Below are 19,660 nucleotides of genomic sequence, written 5' to 3' on the forward strand. Positions count from 1 at the left end.
ATGGCTGCCAAAGAATTGATGGTTCTGAACTGTGGTGTTGGAGAAGACTCTGGAGAGTCCCTCGGACTGCAAGGAAATAAAAGCAGTCAATTCTAAAGGAAATCAACCCTGAATATTCATTGGAAGGACTGATGCTGAAGCCGAAGCTTCAACACTTTGCTGATGCAAAGAGCCTACTCATTGGAAAAGACCCCAATGCTGGGAAAGATTGAGGGCAGGAGGAGAAAAGGGCAACAGAGGATGAGATGGTTGGATAGCATCATGGATTCAATAGAAATGAGTTTGAGCAAACTCAGGGAGATAGTGAAGGACAGGGAAGCCTGGGGTGCTGCAGTTCAAGGAGTTGCAAAGAGCTGGACAATAGGCAAGAGCTGTATCCTTGTTGGGATTATGCTCATCTTTCATTGAACAGATAATCAGAGGACAAGTACTATGTGCTGGGTGGTGTTCCAGACCTTGATAATAAGTGTTAGACACTAGTTCCTGCCTGTTGGATTCAGAGTTTTGAATAGGGGTCAAGCGTAGCGCATTATGAAGAAAATACGGATGTGCATTTAGGAAGACTTTCTGGAGGAGGCAACATTTTTGCTGTTTTGAAAACTGAGTAGAGACTGTCTCCAAGCAGATAATGAAATGGTAGGGCACTCTGCTTAGAGGACATGGCAAACACAAGGGTGTAGCGGCAAGCAAATAATTAATAAACTAAAGAAAGTCTGATAATCTCCTTATCACATAATGGGGGTATACTCCTATGGAGGAATCCAGTGGACTGGCCCTCTGTAAGGGTGGTTCTTACCTTGCAGACAAAATTCTCTTTCATTTCCTTGGGGGCTTTCACCAGCAGCTGTCAGAGCTGTCATCCACAGAACATATGTCACTCTGGGCTGCAGGCTGTCTATGGGATGTGAATTTGGGGAGATCCTATAGGGAATTTCTGAAAGGAATATAAAGGAGGAAAGGCATGCATTAAAGGAGATACTTGAATGTGGGCTTTTATTCGTATTTATTTGTTAGTGCTTTGTTTAAATTGAAAAAGAAAAGCACATTGCTATTTTAAAATAGTCCTAATTCATTGGTACTTAATACTTTAAAAGACCCTAGACACTATCATTTATGAAGGCCCCATGTCACAGTATATTAAAAGAATATACTGTGTATATTAAAAAGAATATACACAGTATATTAAATTTTTTTCTGTGATAAAAATATTTTCAAAGAATGTGTATTATTTTGCTTTTGAAATTATTTAGCTGTAGTAATTCCTTTTATTTCCTATAATTAAGAAGAGATGGCAAGAATACACAGAAGAACTGTACAAAAAAGAGCTTCATGACCCAGATAATCATGATGGTGTGATCACTGACCTAGAGCCAGACATCCTGGAATGTGAAGTCAAGTGGGCCTTAGAAAGCATCACTATGAACAAAGCTAGTGGAGGTGATAGAATTCCAGTTGAGCTATTCCAAATCCTGAAAGATGATGCTGTGAAAGTGCTGCACTCAATATGCCAGCAAATATGGAAAACTCAGCAGTGGCCACAGGACTGGAAAAGGTCAGTTTTCATTCCAATCCCAAAGAAAGGCAACGCCAAAGAATGCTCAAACTACTGCACAATTGCACTCATCTCACACGCTAGTAAAGTAATGCTCAAAATTCTCCAAGCCAGGCTTCAGCAATATGTGAACCGTGAACTTCCTGATGTGCAAGCTGGTTTTAGAAAAGGCAGAGGAACCAGAGATCAAACTGCCACCATCTGCTGGATCATGGAAAAAGCAAGAGAGTTCCAGAAAAACATCTATTTCTGCTTTATTGACTATGCCAAAGCCTTTGACTGTGTGGATCACAATAAACTGTGGAAAATTCTGAAAGAGATGGGAATACCAGACCACCTGATCTGCCTCTTGAGAAATTTGTATGCAGGTCAAGAAGCAACAGTTAGAACTGGACATGGAACAACAGACTGGTTCCAAATAGGAAAAGGAGTTCGTCAAGGCTGTATATTGTCACCCTGTTTATTTAACTTCTATGCAGAGTACATCATGAGAAACGCTGGGCTGGAAGAAACACAAGCTGGAATCAAGATTGCCGGGAGAAATATCAATAACCTCAGATATGCAGATGACACCACCCTTATGGCAGAAAGTGAAGACAAACTCAAAAGCCTCTTGATGAAAGTGAAAGTGGAGAGTGAAAAAGTTGGCTTAAAGCTCAACATTCAGAAAACGAAGATCATGGCATCTGGTCCCATCACTTCATGGGAAATAGATGGGTAAACAGTGGAAACAATGTCAGACTTTATTTTTCTGGGCTCCAAAATCACTGCAGATGGTGACTGCAGCCATGAAATTAAAAGATACTCCTAGGAAGGAAAGTTATGACCAACCTAGATAGCATATTCAAAAGCAGAGACATTACTTTGTCAACAAAGGTTCATCTAGTCAAGGCTATAGTTTTTCCGGTGGTCATGTATGGATGTGAGAGTTGGACTGTGAAGAAGGTTGAGCGCCAAAGAATTGATGTGTTTGAACTGTGGTGTTGGAGAAGACTCTTGAGAGTTCCTTGGACTGCAAAGAGATCCAACCAGTCCCTTCTGAAGGAGATCAGCCCTGGGATTTCTTTGGAAGGAATGATGCTGAAGCTGAAACTCCAGTACTTTGGCCACCTCGTGCGAAGAGTTGACTCATTGGAAAAGACTCTGATGCTGGGAGGGATTGGGGGCAGGAGGAGAAGGGGACGACAGAGGATGAGATGGCTGGATGGCATCGCTGACTCGATGGACGTGAGTCTGAGTGAACTCCGGGAGTTGGTGATGGACAGGGAGGCCTGGCGTGCTGCGATTCATGGGGTTGCAAAGAGTTGGACACGACTGAGTGACTGATCTGATCTGATAATGTTTCTGACATTTATCAGGTATATTTGAGAACTCCTGGGGAGGAAATTAAATGTACAAATTGTTTTCAATAGAATTTTCAAGAAATTCTATTTCCTAGAAATTTGTGCATTTATCAATTAATGAAATAGACATTTAAGTTACATTTATTAATTCTGATTTTTTTTTTTTTTTTGATAAGTTCTGGGTATTGGTCTTGGTGGATTTAATCTTTGATCTGCTTCAATTTGACATAAAATCTAAAAAATGAGAGCAATAGTACTTAGATTTATTTTGGTAGTTTAAGCCTAGATTGTCAGTTCTTTATACTTTCAACACCCCTGCAGGTTCTCAGCAGGGAAGATTTGGTTTTTGAGCAATGTGTTGATGCTGTTTTTCTCCTCCAAGAAACATGAATGTCGGTAGCATTTAGTAAACAGGCAGTCTCCTCCTCCAGGGATCTGCCGGGTGTGAGTTTCAGAGTGAGCTCTCAAAAACTGAGGGGAACTGTAAAATTAAGGCTGGAGCTTCTACAGGTGTAGTTTACTTGCTCAGCAGACTTGTCCATGTGCTGGTGATCAAAGTGGAAACCAGAACGCAGCACTGTGTGCCTCAACATCATTTATGGGCTTACAAATCCCAGGGTGGGGCTTCCCAGGTGGTACAGTGGTAAAGAATCCGCCTGCGAATGCAGGAGATGCCAGTTTGATCCCTGGGTCGGGAAGATCCCCTGGAGAAGGAAATGGCAACCCACTCCAGTATTCTTGCCTAGAAAATTCCATGGACAAAGGAGCCTGGTGGGCTACAGTCCACGTGGCCACAAAGACTGAGTGACTGAGCACACACAAATCCTAGGGCAAGTTAGATTTTCCCCCTGCTTGCTGAATTTACTTCAACAGTCAGACATATTTATTATGCATACAAGACACTAAGACACAGAGTATGCCTCAACGAGTTCACCATCTATTACTAGTAGGGATAACAGACCCCATGACACTCCCACACCCCTGCTTACTATGGGTGACCAGCAAGATGGAGCCCTGTATTATTGCGTTCACTCTGCCCAAAGGAGCTAAGGCCTCAGCAGATCATTTAACAGCTGTGACTATCAGAGCAATTCCTATATTTTCCATCCTTTTGAGAAAAAGTACCACGTGGAAAATTCCTAACCCTACTTCAACCTGATGAAATTGCTTGCACAGACTTCAGCTATATGATTAAACTAAATTGTATCTCATTCCCAAGGCAGGGGACTAAAAAAATAATTTGAGAGAGACTTTCTGCTCATCTTGCTGCAGCAAAGCATGCATGGTGAGCATCAGGGAGTCAAATGAGACATTGGAACACAAGGGAAGGTGTTTGAATAGTTTTCTGGGCCAAAAATGTTTACATACACACACACACACACACACACGTGCATATATTATATATATTTGAAGAATAAAAACAGAAGTTATGGGAGGAGCAGGGAGGAGAGTGATGGTGTCAGCAATCTGGTTGGCAAATAGGTTGAGTTGAGTAATGAGAGAAAGAAGTCATGCAGGAAATACTGGTTCTGCTGCCTCATCTGGGCTGTGACCTGGCAGAGATAAAGGAGGCCATTCAGTCCTTAGGTCTGAAACTTTAGGCTGATGGTGGTTAAATGAGAAAGGCACCAGTTTAGAGGCTAATGGTTGCCAGTTATCTGAAACGTGGCCAGTAAGAAGGTCAAGTGGTACCAGGCAAAACTGTTGTTGTTTAGTCACTAAGTTCTGTCTGACTCTTTTGTGACCCTGTGGAATGTAGCCCACTCAGATCCTCTGTCCACGGGATTCTCCAGGCAAGAATACTGGAATGGGTTGCCATTTCCTTCTCCAGGGGGATCCCCAACCCAGGGATTGAACCCAAGTCTCCTGCATTGGCAGGCAGATTCTTTACCACAGAGCCACAAGGGAAGCACACCAGGCAAAACAGTTGCATGGTTACTAGAAATTAGCTTTGATCTAATCATCTGCATTGATTTAATAAAGTGCAAGGCAGTATTCACCCATTTGTTACTCAAAAAATACTGTTCTTATTAAACACCTACTGGATGCCTGGCTGTACTGCAAGTAAGGGGGAGACAATGATGAACTAATAATCATGGCTTCTGTCTTCATGTTGGCAAAAACAGCCAAGTAATAATAAGTAGAGGGTGTGTGCCTGTAGAGCAGTGCGCATGGCAGTACCCACACGCTTCCAGAGGAGTGGCAGTGTGCTGGAACTACCTGGGGAAGCCCCGCCCCAGCGCTACGCCTCTCTCCCAACCAGTCCAGGCCGGGTGAAGTGCTCTTACTGAACCCTGCTTGTGCTGTCAGAGGCCAGGCCAGAAGACACCTACGACAAGGGTCCTTCCTCCTGGGAACTCCATGCTCCTTTTGCTGTTGTCAAGCCTTTCTGGTTTCTTTCTCTCTCCTCCCCAACCTACTGCCTCCTACCACTCTCTAGAAACTGCACCTGTGGATTCGCCAACAATTTCTGGTTGCCAAATGCAACAGGTAGTTGTCAGTCCTTGATTAAAGAATTTACATCACTTGTGTGTAGTTTTCCATCACCCTGGGTAGACTGTGAGCTCTCTGAAGATAGGGAACAGGTCTTATTCATCTGTAAGTGCTAAGAGGGAAACTATCTAAACTGGTATAAAATAGGGTTTGAATCTGCACCTTCTTCCTTTTAAACTTATTTTAAAATACCATTACACAGACTTCAGATTCATCAGATTTTTTGCAAATAAGGTAGGTAATTTCTTCAACATCTACAAGAACAGATTTTAGAACTATCTAACCATGTTGATCTGTTATAAATAGACATCTCAGTTTAAATTCTATAAAAATTAACATTTAAGAGGGAGCAAATGTCACATGAAGCATTCCAAATGGCCCAGGATTGCATCAATTGATGAAGCACCACTGGGGGCACATTCAGAACTGACTAACCCTGACAGTGGGGAGCAGCTACGTTCAGTGATATGCTGCATTTAGAAACTGTGGATTATTAAGCAGATTGTTGTAAGGTCTCATAGTGGAACACTATAGAACTGTTAAAAAGAAGAATGAGACAAGTCCACATGGACTGATGTGGAAAGATCTCACTACGGATTGATGTTTTTTGTTGTTTAGCTGCTGCTGCTGCTAAGTCGATTCAGTCGTGTCCGACTCTGTGCGACCCCATAGACGGCAGCCCACCAGGCTCCCCATCCCTGGGATTCTCCAGGCAAGAACACTGGAGTGGGTTGCCAGTTCCTGCTCCAATGCATGAAAATGAAGTCGCTCAGTCATGTCCGACTCTTAGTGACCCCATGGACTGCAGCCTACCAGGCTCCTCCTTCCATGGGATTTTCCAGGCAAGAGCACTGGAGTGGGGTGCCATTGCCTTCTCCAGTTTAGTTGCTAGTGAGAGGCAAAGTAAGGTACAGATCAGAATACAGATGGTTATCCCAAATGTATGCTGGTATACGCATTGCATTTTCTTCTGGAAGAACACATGAAGAACTACTAACAGCTTAAGTATAGAGGAAAGGATAATTCCCACTTTATATCTTTCTGAACTATTTGAATGGTTTTACCATATGTAAGTATTACTTATATAATAAAAAATAATTAGCTTTAAAAGTCATAACTTTTAGAAAAGCAATACTGCAGATCTAAGGTCAAGAGAGAGGACCAGTTCCTCAAGTTTGCCAGGTAAAAACCACTCTGCAGGCAGCACTCTGGCACCTATATGGCAGGTCGGCTTTGTTACATTCTTCTTGAACCCAATAATTCTTACTAAGGAATAAAATGGTTGCTTCTTTATGATACATGCTCCTGAAAGAACTCTGGCTGCCTATAAATACGAAAGGGAGGTTCAAGCCAGGAAAAATAAAACAAAACTGCATAAATCAAAGATTAAAACATTAAATCTGGCAAGTGATTTGGAGCTGCTCAGTGAATGAGTGATGAAATCACTTGAGATAATACTCTAGCCAGAATTTAATTGCTTTAGTATTATTGCATAATTATGGGTCATAAGGAGTTACTTAAATTGTATTTTATCCATTTAAGGAGAAAATAACATGCTATGATGGTATTTGCAAGTGTGGGGATTCAAAGGTTTTCCAAACGCATTCCCCACAAACCTCAAGGGTCTATATAATGATATCCAAGTGCCTTTATTGCTTTTTGAAATGCTGTCCCCATATAAGTGAGCTCCTTAAGAGCCTCATTCATTAACTTTATTTCTTCCATTGCTTGGCATGTAACACATATTCAGTAACTGTGAGTGTGTGTGTGTTTAGATGTCTTTTACTTTTCTTCATTCAATTAACTTTACACATATTTATTGAGCACCTACTAAGTCCTAGGTACAGTGCCAGCACTTGCACAGCTTGTGTTTTCCCAACACCTAAACAAGAAAGGCCCTGTTGCCTTTGTCTCTCACACATACCACAAAGCTGAGGCTGGGAGTTGGAGTCCCGTTCCTTCCAATATATCCTGTAGTGGAGGATGCAGCCCATTTGCTCCCGGGCTGGAATTTCATCCCATGAAATTAAAACGCTCCCCTTTTCCTCTGAGATGGCATTAATGTGGGGGCCACTCAGTGGTGCTGTGAAGTAGAACATAGGAGGCTTTTGTCACCCTCCAAATCCAAACCATTAAACTAGAGCACAATTGGACGAAAGAGCCCAAGACTCACCTTTGTGCTGGGAGTTACCCCGGGTGGAGTTGCACCCTCCCTGGTCCCCTGCAAGTGCATGCACGCGGATTTCATAACAGATGTAAGGTTTTATGTTTTCTGCAAGACATAAAGACAGAGGCTATTCCAGTTCAAACAAGGGTTTAAACAAAACCACACAGACAGCTTCTGAAACAAAACTCACTTTTAAGGAAAACCTTCGACTTCTACAAATAAATTATTTGCTGTTTACAGCAAAGTAAGGGTGATGTTTTGTAGGCACAGCACTTGAATGGCTCTTCTGATTCCCCAGATACTTATCATGATCTGACAGGGCAGTGTAGGTGACACATTCTGGTGTGACTAATCAGGGTGCCGCTCAGTGTAATCTACCCCTTTGCCCCGCCCTGCCAGCCCCCAGTCCCCCCGCCACAGCCCCCAGTCCCCCCGCCATGTTCCACTCAGGTCTCAGTTGCCTCACAGCTTGGAAGACTGGGAAGATACCTGGGGATGCTAATACTCCTTCCTATCTTTTAAAGTGCTACACTTTGCAGTTTTCTGTCAGCCATAAGGTTTATTGGCACTCTCCCCTGCCCAAACTCCTTATTTCCATGAATCTCAAATGTCAATTTCCTGTAAAGAAAAGGCCCCTGTCATAGATACTGCCCGTGACTTATCTTTAAACTCCCAATGAAAATTTAAAGGAAAAAGATTACTTCTGTTAGGTAACTAACTGTAGTCTCACATGGGCAGAGGAAGGACTCTTTCCCACATTGTTCAATGCCCTGCCATAGGTAGGTCGGGTCCCCTACACTGACAGTTGATTAGGGTTTTACATTTTCTTTTTGGGAAGAGGAATTTTATATCACAGAATAATTTACTACATTGTGTGTTTTCTATAAAAATCCATTATCCCTTAAATATTCCAGCAAGTAGGCAGTACATAAAGCCCAAATGTGCAACTACTACTGTCCATGAGGAGATAAAAACTCATGCCATGGGCAAGTTCCAAATTGTATTCATGAGTCAAGTGAAGTAGAACAAGGCTGCAATCAGCTTAGCCCTGTCATCTAAAGATGCTTTGTGGGTGGCATCCAGACCCAGAAATCCAAAGGGCAACATGGAATATGGAATTGCTTCATTTGGGAGGGGCTGGTGCCTGGCAGCTCTGTTGCTAGTTCTGGAAGGGACCTATCAACCACAGTGCCAGGTGGGAGTTCCAGATGAGCACATTAGGCAAACGGTTTCGTTGCATTTTGCCATGCAAGGTGTGAGTTCAGGGCAGAGGCCTTGGGAACTGCGGCATCAGAAACTTTGGGCTTCTTGTGAATAGCCTGCCCCTAGTGGAGGAGGGCAGGCTTCGCTTGTGGCTCCGATGGTAAAGAGTCTACCTGCAATGCAGGAGACTGGGGTTCAGTCCTGGGTTGGGAAGATCCCGTGGAGGTGGTCATGGCAATCCATTCCAGTATTCTTGCCTGGAGAATCCCATTGACAGAGCAGCCTAGTGGGCTATAGTCCAGGGGGTCACAAAGAGTCCGACACAACTGAGTGACTAACATGTGGAGGAGGGAAGAAAATGTGGCTCCATAACTTAGCTGACTCTTTTTTATGAAGAGTAGAGCCCGAGCAAGCTTGTTCCCCAATTCTGACCTTAAGAACTCCTCCTGTTTTCCCGGCTAATTCTTACTTGTGTGTGTATGTGTGCTCAGTCAGTCATGTCTGACTCTGCAACCCCATGGACTGCAGACTGGAGGCTCCTCTGTCCATGGAATTTTCCAGTCAAGAATGTTGGAGTGGGTTGCCATTGCCTACTCCAGGGGATCTTCCCGGCTCAGGGATCAAACCTGCCTCTCTTGGGTCTCCGGCACGAACACACCCTAATCACTGTCTGCTCCCCACCTCAGAAATTCCTTAGCCTTTGCTGCTGGTGGATGAAGCCCATACTCTTAACATTTTCATTTCTTTTTAGAGTCTGGCCCTGAGTTCCAGGCTTATTTCTGAAGACTCCCATGAATGCACACACACCTGGCACTCCTAGGCAAAGGTTCTGTCTCCCTATTCATAAACTGTCTCTCAAGTGGTTTTCACAGAAAGCTAATTTCACCTGTTAAGTCTGGGAGAAGGCAAACACTAAATGATCAGCAATGAGAGGCAATCATAGAGGAAGTATGATGGGAGCATACAGAAGATGAGCCCCAATAGGTAGGCATGAGGGAAGGTTTTCTAGACACCATGATGTCTACGTTATCTGTAAAAGGAGTGGTTATATAATAAGGTCAGAACTGTTTTCACCTAGACAAGACAGGACTGACAGTCTCTAGCCTAGACCCCACCAACTTATAATCCAGGAGTTGAACTTCACTGTAGCCCATTCCAAAGCATCCAACTCTGCCCCAGCTAGATGCTGGGAAAAAACTGGTAAGGGTCTTATGGCAATGAGTTATCTTACTGACTGGAGAGGGTAACTTTGAATTCGTGATAAGTATGAATTAGGTAAGTTTTAAGTGTTTATTTCTAAAAGTGAAGTGAAAGTGAAGTCACTCAGTCGTGTTCAACTCTTAGCGACTGTTACGTCAAAACAAACTCACAGTTAATCAAGTGTTTTCAGGTAGGAGAATGACTTGAATTAATAGTTAATCTCATCCAGTATGATTGCTTTTATTCAAATGAATATGTCTGAAGTGCTTAAGAACATTTTAGTTTCTTAAGTATGGAAAAAATTCTCTCTTGTCATTTATTTTAGGCACTGTGTATAGAATTAATAGAATTTCTAAAAAGAAAGATCTGTAGGGACTGTATAGTTCAAACTATCCCAAAGGGGTAAATCCTAATATAATAAGTGTTTATAATTATATAGCAGTTTAGAGTTCAGTATCTACTGTTTCGTCTGATTTGATGGACATAACAGTCATAAAGGGCTTCCCAGTTAGCTCAGTAGTAAAGAATACGCCTGCCAGCGCAGGAGATCCAGGAGACACAGGTTGGATCCCTGGGCCGGGAAGATCCCCTGGAGGAGGAAAGGGCAACACACTGCAGTATTCTTGCCGGGGAAATCCCGTGGACAGAGGAGCCTGGCGGGAGTCCACAGGGTCACAGAGTCAGACATGACTGAGCACGCATACACACACACACACACACCACACCCTTAAAGGAACACTGATTCCACCTCAGCAACTCTAGGGACAGAGAATGCACTGCCTTGAGGGGCAACAACTGTCCTATTAGAGACCATCAACTGTAAGGGAAGTACTTTCTCAAAATTGAGCTGACATCTGTCTTCTTACAATTTTTATGCAGAGGGCCTTCATTCTGCTCTCCAGACAACAAAGGACACATACCCTTTCTTACATACATATTGAAGCCAGCAAGAGTCATCAACCACCTCCCACCCCAATCTAGAACACTCTCCTACACACTAAATGCTTTCCGCATTAAAAGTTCTAGACCCTAAAGGCTTGCTCACCTTCCTCTGATGCTCACGGGGGTATCCAGGCAGCATTCTCTTTAAGTACCGTGATTAAAATTGAACACAACCCACTAGAAGTCTGAGTAGCCAGACTCTAAAAGAGGCACACAGTTAAGGACTGGGTCATGTATCATGCACCATGCTCTGTTTTTTTCATCTGTGAAAATCTTGCCTCCTTAAGCAGGATGTGTATATCCTCCTGGACAGGTATAATGGTTGTCATGGTGTAATGAAAATATTATGGGATTTAGAGCTTCAAAACCTATAAAATCTTAGCTCCATCACATATAATAATAATACTGATAGCTAGATTATTGAGCACTTAAAATGTGTTAGGTATTGTTAAAATGTTTTCTCCTTCAATTAGTCTTCACAATAACCCAGTGAGGTAGGCAATATTACCCCCATTTTCCAGATAAGGAAACTGAGGCACAGAGAAGTTAATTTGCCCTGGATCATACACTTTGATAAGTGACAGAGCCAGGACTCAAATCCAGATAATCTGGCTGCAGAACTTTTCATCACTATGCTGAACTTATACTTTAAAAATCACACTGACATTTTTAACACATTAAATTAACACATCACTGCCATACAGAAAACACATTTATCAACATTTTAAGGGAATACTTCTCAGTGCTCTGTGGTAACCTAAATGGGAAGGAAATAAAAAAAAGAAGGGGTATATATTGGGTTGGCCAAGGAGTTCATTCAGGTTTCCTGTAATATAGAAATATATGTATAGCTGATTCACTTTGCTATTAGTAGAAACTAACACAACATTGTGAAGCAACTATATGTCAATAAAATAAATAAAAAAAATAATTTGGGGTGATCTGCTGGCCTAGATTTTCATTAATAATCTTATGATGATTTTGCTTTATTGTAGAATAACAATTAGTAGGAGAAAAATAGAAGGCGGAAAATACTGTAGCTTCAGCTTCTGAATGTGTCAGCACATGTGCGTGTGCGCACACACACACAGACACACAGACACACACAGACACACGTGCCTTGTTCGTTGAAATTCATCCTGGAAGATTTTCAAAAAAGTGACCATCTAACTAGCTTAACTCTAGAATGCAAATAATACCATTTCTCTTCGGGAAAATTAAAATAAGAAATTCCCACTAATTGGTCTTTGGTAACATTCATTGGTAAGTAAGGGAGGCCTTTGAGTATTTCAAACACAAAACAATAATAGAAGCTGACAGTGGCTCACAGAGTAAGACTTCAGAGTTTGTAATTAAGAACTTGAAAAAATAAAGAACTTGAGATGTTGCCCTTTAATGTTTGTTGGGCAAATATGTCAGCCATCTCCGGTGCGATTAGGACTAGATCTCTCTGACAGAAGAGGTTAAGGATTCTTTTCACTGGTTAGAAATAATAAGCCCCATTTAGGGACTGCTTCCATGACAGCAGAAGGGTAAGCATCAGACTCTGATAGGAGGAAGACACACACCACTGCAATCATTTATCAAAATGGTTAAACAAGCCTTTGGCCGCCTTGTTTTCCAATTGTTCAATGTTGCTTATAGACTCCCCGAGTGGCTCAGTGGTAAAGAATTCACCTGCCAATGCAGGAGACGTAGGTTTGATCCCTGGGTCTGGGAAGATCCTCTGGAGAAGGAAATGGCAACCCACTCCAGTATTCCTGCCTGAGAAATTCCATAGACAGAGGACCCTGGTGGGCTACAGTCCATGGGGTTGCAAAGTGTCAGACACGACTTAGCGATGAAACAACAATAACAACAATGTTGCCTATGCACAGGATTAAATGATTATTTATGACATTTCTTTTCAGTTTAAATTCATATTGTATGATACAGAAATTTAAGATGTACTCCAAAGATAAAATGAAATAGAAAAAAAACACTGATTAACTTCTGTCCAATTGTTTGAATGCATTTTCAGATGCTTTCCATAACTTGATATATGTAACCACTGACAGATTTGCAATTTGAGGATGAGAGAAACCAACTGTCATATAGATAATTCTGGGTTTATTATCACACAAATAATAAGCAGCAGAATTGGAAATGAAAGATCTCCTGGTTTCCTCATTTGTAATAATGGGGGAAATAACTCTTGCTACATACGATTTTTCTCACAATTAAATGAACTCCCAAATGTAAGGTGTCCATCACACTGACTGGCTACTACTTAGCTCTCAGCCATGCTTGTTGGGTTCATTATTTACTCATCATATATGGCACTGTCCCAGGCACATGAGTTTTCAATAAATCCTAGAGGTTTTAGTCAATCAGTGGGTCTTCTATGGCTGCAGTGGTGCACCCTGATGGGCTCTAGGTCATCACTGCCCCTCTTCTCACACAGCTGTAACTGAGAGCATGGCTTTGGGTTCCTGCCTGAAGTTTCCTTGAAAAACGTGAACTTAGTAACCCTTGAAAAGGAAGGTGAATATTAAGTACCTGAAATCAGAGCAGACAGTCTGTAGGGGGGACTCCACAACCAGCCAAGAGGGGGCTGCATACCAGCCCCTGGGTGGAGCTCCCTCCACTCCACCACGTATTCCTGCACAGCAGCGGTAGCTTTCTCTGGAGGTGTCCACGTCACCATGAGCTTGTCCATGCCCTCTGACTTTGCCAAGACCTGTTGAGGAGCCAGCAACTCTTTATGGGGAAAGGTGGGGGGGAAAAAAAAACAAAATCACAGTGGAAACAGATATAAAAAACAACTACCCAACCCAGCAAAGTTGTGGCAATAACCGACGTCTTTTAAAGGACTTCAGGTTCACAGATTTTGTTCATCCAGCTTCTCAGTTCTTGGAGAACAGGCATCGGTGCCAGGACCCTGTGTAGTGTTATTTATGGAATTATTTCCCCTTCATCTTCCATTTCACTTTCCACTTCTGTGTCCCCAAAGGTACCTGCTCTAGTGATCTATAATATGCATCCTTCTAATCTACCTTCTATATGTTTATTTGCATATATATGTGTCCTTGAGAATTAGTGTTGCTTTCAGTTTGTGTGTTGTATTTTCCTGAAACACATTTGGAGTAAATCTAGTGCTTTTCCTAACTTTTATTTTCCCACTCAACAATATGTTTCTATTCTGCTGCTATATGAAAATCAAGCTCATTCCTTCAGATTACTGCCTCAACATGTTCTTTGTGTAGTCTCCAAGTGACAAGCTTTCTTCCAACTCTTTGTCAGCACAAACAAGGATGCAATGAACCTTCTCTTGCATGTCCTTGTGTGTGCCTATGTAAAAGTGTCTCTCTCATTCTCTTACACTGTTGGTAAGAATGTAAATTGGTATAGCCACTATGGAGAACAGTATAGAGGTTCCTTAAAAAACTAAAAATAGAGCTACTACATGACCCAGCAATCCTACTCCTGGGCAAAGATCTGGAGAAAACCAAAATTTGAAAAGATGCATATACTCTGATATTCATTGCAGTACTCTTTACAATAGCCAGGACATGGAAGCAACCTCAATGTCCACTGACAGAGGAATGGATAAAGAAGATGTGGTACAAATATACAATGGAATATTACTCAGCCATAAAAAGGAACGAAACAATGCCATTTGCAGTGACATGGATGGACCTAGAGATTGTCATACAGAATGAAGTAAGTCAAAAATAGACAAATATCATGTAATATCACTAATATGTGTAATCCAGAAAAATGGTTCATATGAACTTATTTGCAAATCAGAAACAGAGTCATAGATTAGAAAACAAATTTGTGGTCACTAAGGAGGAGGGATGGGATGAATTGGTAGATTGGGATTGACATATAAACACTACTATATATAAAATAGATGACTAAGAGAAATATCAGTAACCTCAGATATGCAGATGACACCACCCTTATGGCAGAAAGTGAAGAGGAACTCAAAAGCCTCTTGATTAAAGTGAAAGTGGAGAGTGAAAAAGTTGGCTTAAAGCTCAACATTCAGAAAACGAAGATCATGGCATCTGGTCCCATCACTTCATGGGAAATAGATGGGGAAACAGTGGAAACAGTGTCAGACTTTATTTTTCTGGGCTCCAAAATCACTGCAGATGGTGACTGCAGCCATGAAATTAAAAGACGCTTACTCCTTGGAAGGAAAGTTATGACTAACCTAGATAGCATATTCAAAAGCAGAGACATTACTTTGCCAACAAAGGTTCGTCTAGTCAAGGCTATGGTTTTTCCGGTGGTCATGTATGGATGTGAGAGTTGGACTGTGAAGAAGGCTGAGCACCAAAGAATTGATGCTTTTGAACTGTGGTGTTGGAGAAGACTCTTGAGAGTCCCTTGGACTGCAAGGAGATCCAACCAGTCCATTCTGAAGGAGATCAGCCCTGGGTGTTCTTTGGAAGGAATGATGCTAAAGCTGAAACTCCAGTACTTTGGCCACTTCATGTGAAGAGTTGACTCATTGGAAAAGACTCTGATGCTGGGAGGGATTGGGGGCAGGAGGAGAAGGGGACAACAGAGGATGAGATGGCTGGATGGCATCGCTGACTCGATGGACGTTGAGTCTGAGTGAACTCCGGGAGTTGGTGATGGACAGGGAGGCCTGACGTGCTGCGATTCATGGGGTCGCAAAGAGTCAGACACGACTGAGCGACTGATCTGATCTGATCTGATCTGAATAAGAACCTATTGTATAGCACAGGGAACTATATCAATGTTCTGTGATGACCAAAATGAGAAGGAAATCTAACAGAAGAGTATTGTTCAATCGCTAAGTCGTGTCCCACTCTTTGTGACCCCACAGACTGCAGCATGCCCGGCTTCCCTGTCCTTCACTATCTCCCAGAGTTTGCTCAAACTCATGTCCATTGAGCCAGTGATGCCACACAACCATCTCATCCTCTGTTGCCCTCTTCTCCTCTTGTCCTCCATCTTTCCCAGCATCAGACTCTTGGAATCAGATGGTCAAAGAATTGGAGCTTCAGCTTCAGCATCAGTCTTTCCAATGAATATTCAGGGTTGATTTCTTTAGGACTGATTGGTTTGACCTCCTTGTTGTCCAAGGGATTCTCAAGAGTCTTCTCCAGCACAATTTAAAAGCATCAATTCTTCGGCACTCAGCCTTCTTTATGGTCCAACTCTCACATCCAATCATGACTATTAGAAAAACCGTAGCTTTGACAATTAGGACCTTCGTCGGTAAAGTGATGTTTCCACCTTTTAATATACTGTCTAGGTTTGTCATAGCTTTTCTTTCAAGGAGCAAGCGTCTTTTAATTTCATGACTGCAGCAACTGTCCACAGTGATTTTGGAGCCTAAGAAAATAAAATCTGCCACTGTTTCCACTTTTTCCCCATTTATTTGCTATGAAGTGATGGGACCAGATGCCATGATCTTAGTTTTTTGAATGTTGAATTTTAAGCAGCTTTTCCACTCTCCTCTTTCACTTTCATCAAGAGGCTCTTTAGTTCCTCTTCGCTTTCTGCCATTAGGGTAGTGTCATCTGCATATCCGAGACTGTTGGATTTTCTCCTGGCAAACTTGATTCCAACTTGTGATTCATCCAACTCAGCATTTTGCATGATGTACTCTGCTTATAAGTTAAATAAGCAGGGTGACAATATACTGTCATGACGTACTCTTCTCCCAAATGTGAACCAGTGTGGAGTGGATATATGTATATGTATTACATAACTGATTCACTTTGCTATATAGAAACTAACACAACATTGTAGAGCAACTATACTTCAGTTTTTTAAAAATAGACTTTCTCTACATATAAATGCACACAATTTTTCAATTATAAACTAAATTCACCCATTTCCCTAAATATGGTCAGACTGATCTCTAAAACAGTAAATCAGTTGACCCTCCAACAAGAAAAGCATGAGAGTTCTCATTTCCCCACCAACATCTGGTATTTTCTTTCTCATTTTCCCAAGCTGGCACATGTAAGGAGGTATTTAATTGTGGTTTTATTTTCGTTTTCTGATTTCTTACAAGGCTGAGCTCTTCACATATTACTAGCTGTCTGACTTTCCCCTTTTCATACCTCACTCATTTTTTTTTCTGTTGTATTTCCTGTCTTCTTCCTGATTTGCAGAAATAACTTCTATATTCTAGATATTAATCACATGTTAGTTTTCAACACTAAAAATATCTCACTCTAGTCTTTCAAGTCTCTTAATTTTATGATGTGTTTGTTGAACATAAATACTTACTTTGATGTGGATAAATTTACCACAGTATGTGTATTTTGAGTCTTGTTTATAAAATCCTTCCATTCTGGGGTCACAAAGATACTTAACTACATTTCCTTCCATTTGCTTTTGGTTTTATTTTTTAAATACCTTTCATATTTAGGTTTTTAATCCAAATCTAGCTAAAGGGTGTGTGTGTGTATGTGTGTGTGTGTGTGTGTGTGTTTAAAGGAAATAAGCTTTATTATTTTTTCCACACAACAGGTCAATTTTTCCAAATGTGGTACCACCCCTGTCACACACTAAGCTCCACATATTCATGGGTTTTTGTGTGGATCAGCTTCTTCACCAGAACACACTGGTCACATTACAACGCTCTGTGACACCTGACTATTTGGTAGTTAAAGTCCCTCCTCATTTTGCTCTTCTTTTTTTCAAAGTGATCTTGCGTATTCATGAAACTTTATTCTTCCATATAGCTCCTATAATCAGTTTATGAGAGTCCTCAAAAATTTCAGCTGGTATTTTTATTGGAATTATATTAAATTTACAGCTCAGTTCAGGGAGAACTGATATTGTTACAATGTTAGGTTGTCCCATTTATAAATATGATGTTTCTTTGAAGTTGTTTGGGTCTCTTTTTATATCTTTTAATGGAGTTTCAAAAATTCCTCCTTAAAGTTTTAATGTGCTTTTTAAGGTTAATTCCTAGACATGTTATACTATTAGTTTGCTATTAAAATGGCATCTTATTTTCTACTTCTTTTCCACTATGAATTTGTGTGTGTTATTCTTATTCTAGCCGACCTTCTAAACTCTCTAATTAGTTCTCATAATTTGTCTATGGCCCTTGTTAAATTTTCCATGTAATAATCTTATTAGTTGTACACTTAAAATCTCTTCTTCCCAATCTTTGAACAAATCTCATTTCCTTTTTTTTAAAATCTTGTTGCTAATTTTAAAAAAGAATGTTCCCACATATCTTTATTAAGATGATGCTTGCTGCATGTTTTTGGTAGAAAGTCTTTAAAAAGCTAAAAAGTTTTCCTTTTTGTTATAGCTTTCAAACAGATTTTTATTTTTATAAAATACTATTTATTTACTAAAAATTTTGTTTTACTAAATACATTTCTATATCTGTTAAGAATATATCCCCCTTTTCTCCTTCAGTATTAAAGTAATGAATTACATTGATACACTTTTCTGATATTGATCCATCTTTGTATTCTTGGGGGCAACCCTGCTTGATCATTCTGCACTCATTATCTTTTCTCCTTTCTTCTTAAAATAGACTTTATTTTTTAAAGCAGTTTTAAGTTCACAGCAAAATTGAGTGAGACGTACAGACATTTTCCACACACCCCGACCCCAAACACGCATCACTTCCCCCATTATCGACATCCTGCACCAGAGTAGTACATTCTGTAAGATTCTTGATAAATATGTTCAAATATTTACCCTTTCATTCACGTTTTCTCTTAATTTCTTTTAATTTAATTTAATTTCTTTCTCTTAATTTCTTTTATGCAATTATCATCACTTATTCTTTCAATGTCTTAAGTCTTCTTATTTTTCAAACTCTTTTCCCCTTTTGATGACTTTTAAGTTTCTCACCCAATCTTCCTCTCACTCATTCACTCTTCAGATAAGTCCTTTCTGCTATCCAACCCATTGGGTGAGTTCTTTATTTCAACATCTGAACTTTTCATATTGAATCTCTATTTAGGGCTATTCCACAACCACCTGTTTCTGATTCATGTTCCCAGTATCCTCTCTTATCTTTCTAAGGATACTTCTTATGCTTACTCTAAACTCTTATTTATTCAATTATTTCTGGTTGCACTGGGTCTTCATTGCAGTGAGCACGCTTTCTCTAGTAGCAGTGAGCAGGGGGCCACTCTTAGTAGCTGTGAAAGGCTTCTCTCCTGTTGCAAAGCAGGGTCTCTAGGTACATGGGCTTTAATAGTTACAGAACATGGGCTCAGTGGTTGTGGCGCATGGGCTTTAGTTGCTCCACAGCATGTGGAATCTTCCTGGACCAGGGATTGAACCCATGGCCCCTGCATTGGGAGGAGGATTCTTATCTGCTAGACCACCAGGGAAGCCCTTATTCTAAACTCTTGGTCTTTCTATTGTGCTGATTATGTGTCCTACCACCCAAGTAGTCCCACTTGGTGCCTTTCCTTCCCAGAACTGTGCCCCTCAGATTTCTCCTAATTTTCTCCTTTGGGGTCATGTTTTATTTCCTTGGATTGATCAGCAGCCTTGACCTTCATTTTTCTATGGGGGGAGTCGTGAAACCTTAGCCAGAGCTTGTGCTCCTCCAGGTAAGCTTAGGTGAGGAGAAGGAGCTTTTCAGAGTGGAGAACCAGAGAGCCTATAGTGATGCACCCTGAGCTCTGCTTGGCTCTTAGGAGGTGTACTTGGCAGCTCCGGAACCTGCCCATGCCTCTGTGGCTGACACTGCTCTTCATGGGAGAGTGGGGCTGTCATTCTCTTCTATAACTGCCAGACCATGGG

The 19,660-nt window shown here is 41.2% G+C and overlaps 1 protein-coding gene across 1 annotated transcript in view; it reads right to left on the bottom strand.

The window, feature by feature from the left end:
• The window catches only part of IL12RB2 (interleukin 12 receptor subunit beta 2), an 86,467-nt gene that overhangs the window by 12,495 nt on the left and 54,312 nt on the right, over positions 1–19,660 (bottom strand). Inside the window, exons 10-13 of the mRNA XM_070367871.1 lie at positions 13,439–13,639; positions 7,562–7,660; positions 7,313–7,471; positions 797–934 (exon numbers count right to left, since the gene is read on the bottom strand). Of these exons, the coding sequence (XP_070223972.1) occupies positions 797–934; positions 7,313–7,471; positions 7,562–7,660; positions 13,439–13,639 (597 nt within the window). The remainder of the gene's footprint in view (positions 1–796; positions 935–7,312; positions 7,472–7,561; positions 7,661–13,438; positions 13,640–19,660) is intronic.

Source organism: Bos mutus, chromosome 3 (genome assembly GCF_027580195.1).
Source record: "Bos mutus isolate GX-2022 chromosome 3, NWIPB_WYAK_1.1, whole genome shotgun sequence".
NCBI classification, from domain to species: domain Eukaryota; kingdom Metazoa; phylum Chordata; class Mammalia; order Artiodactyla; family Bovidae; genus Bos; species Bos mutus.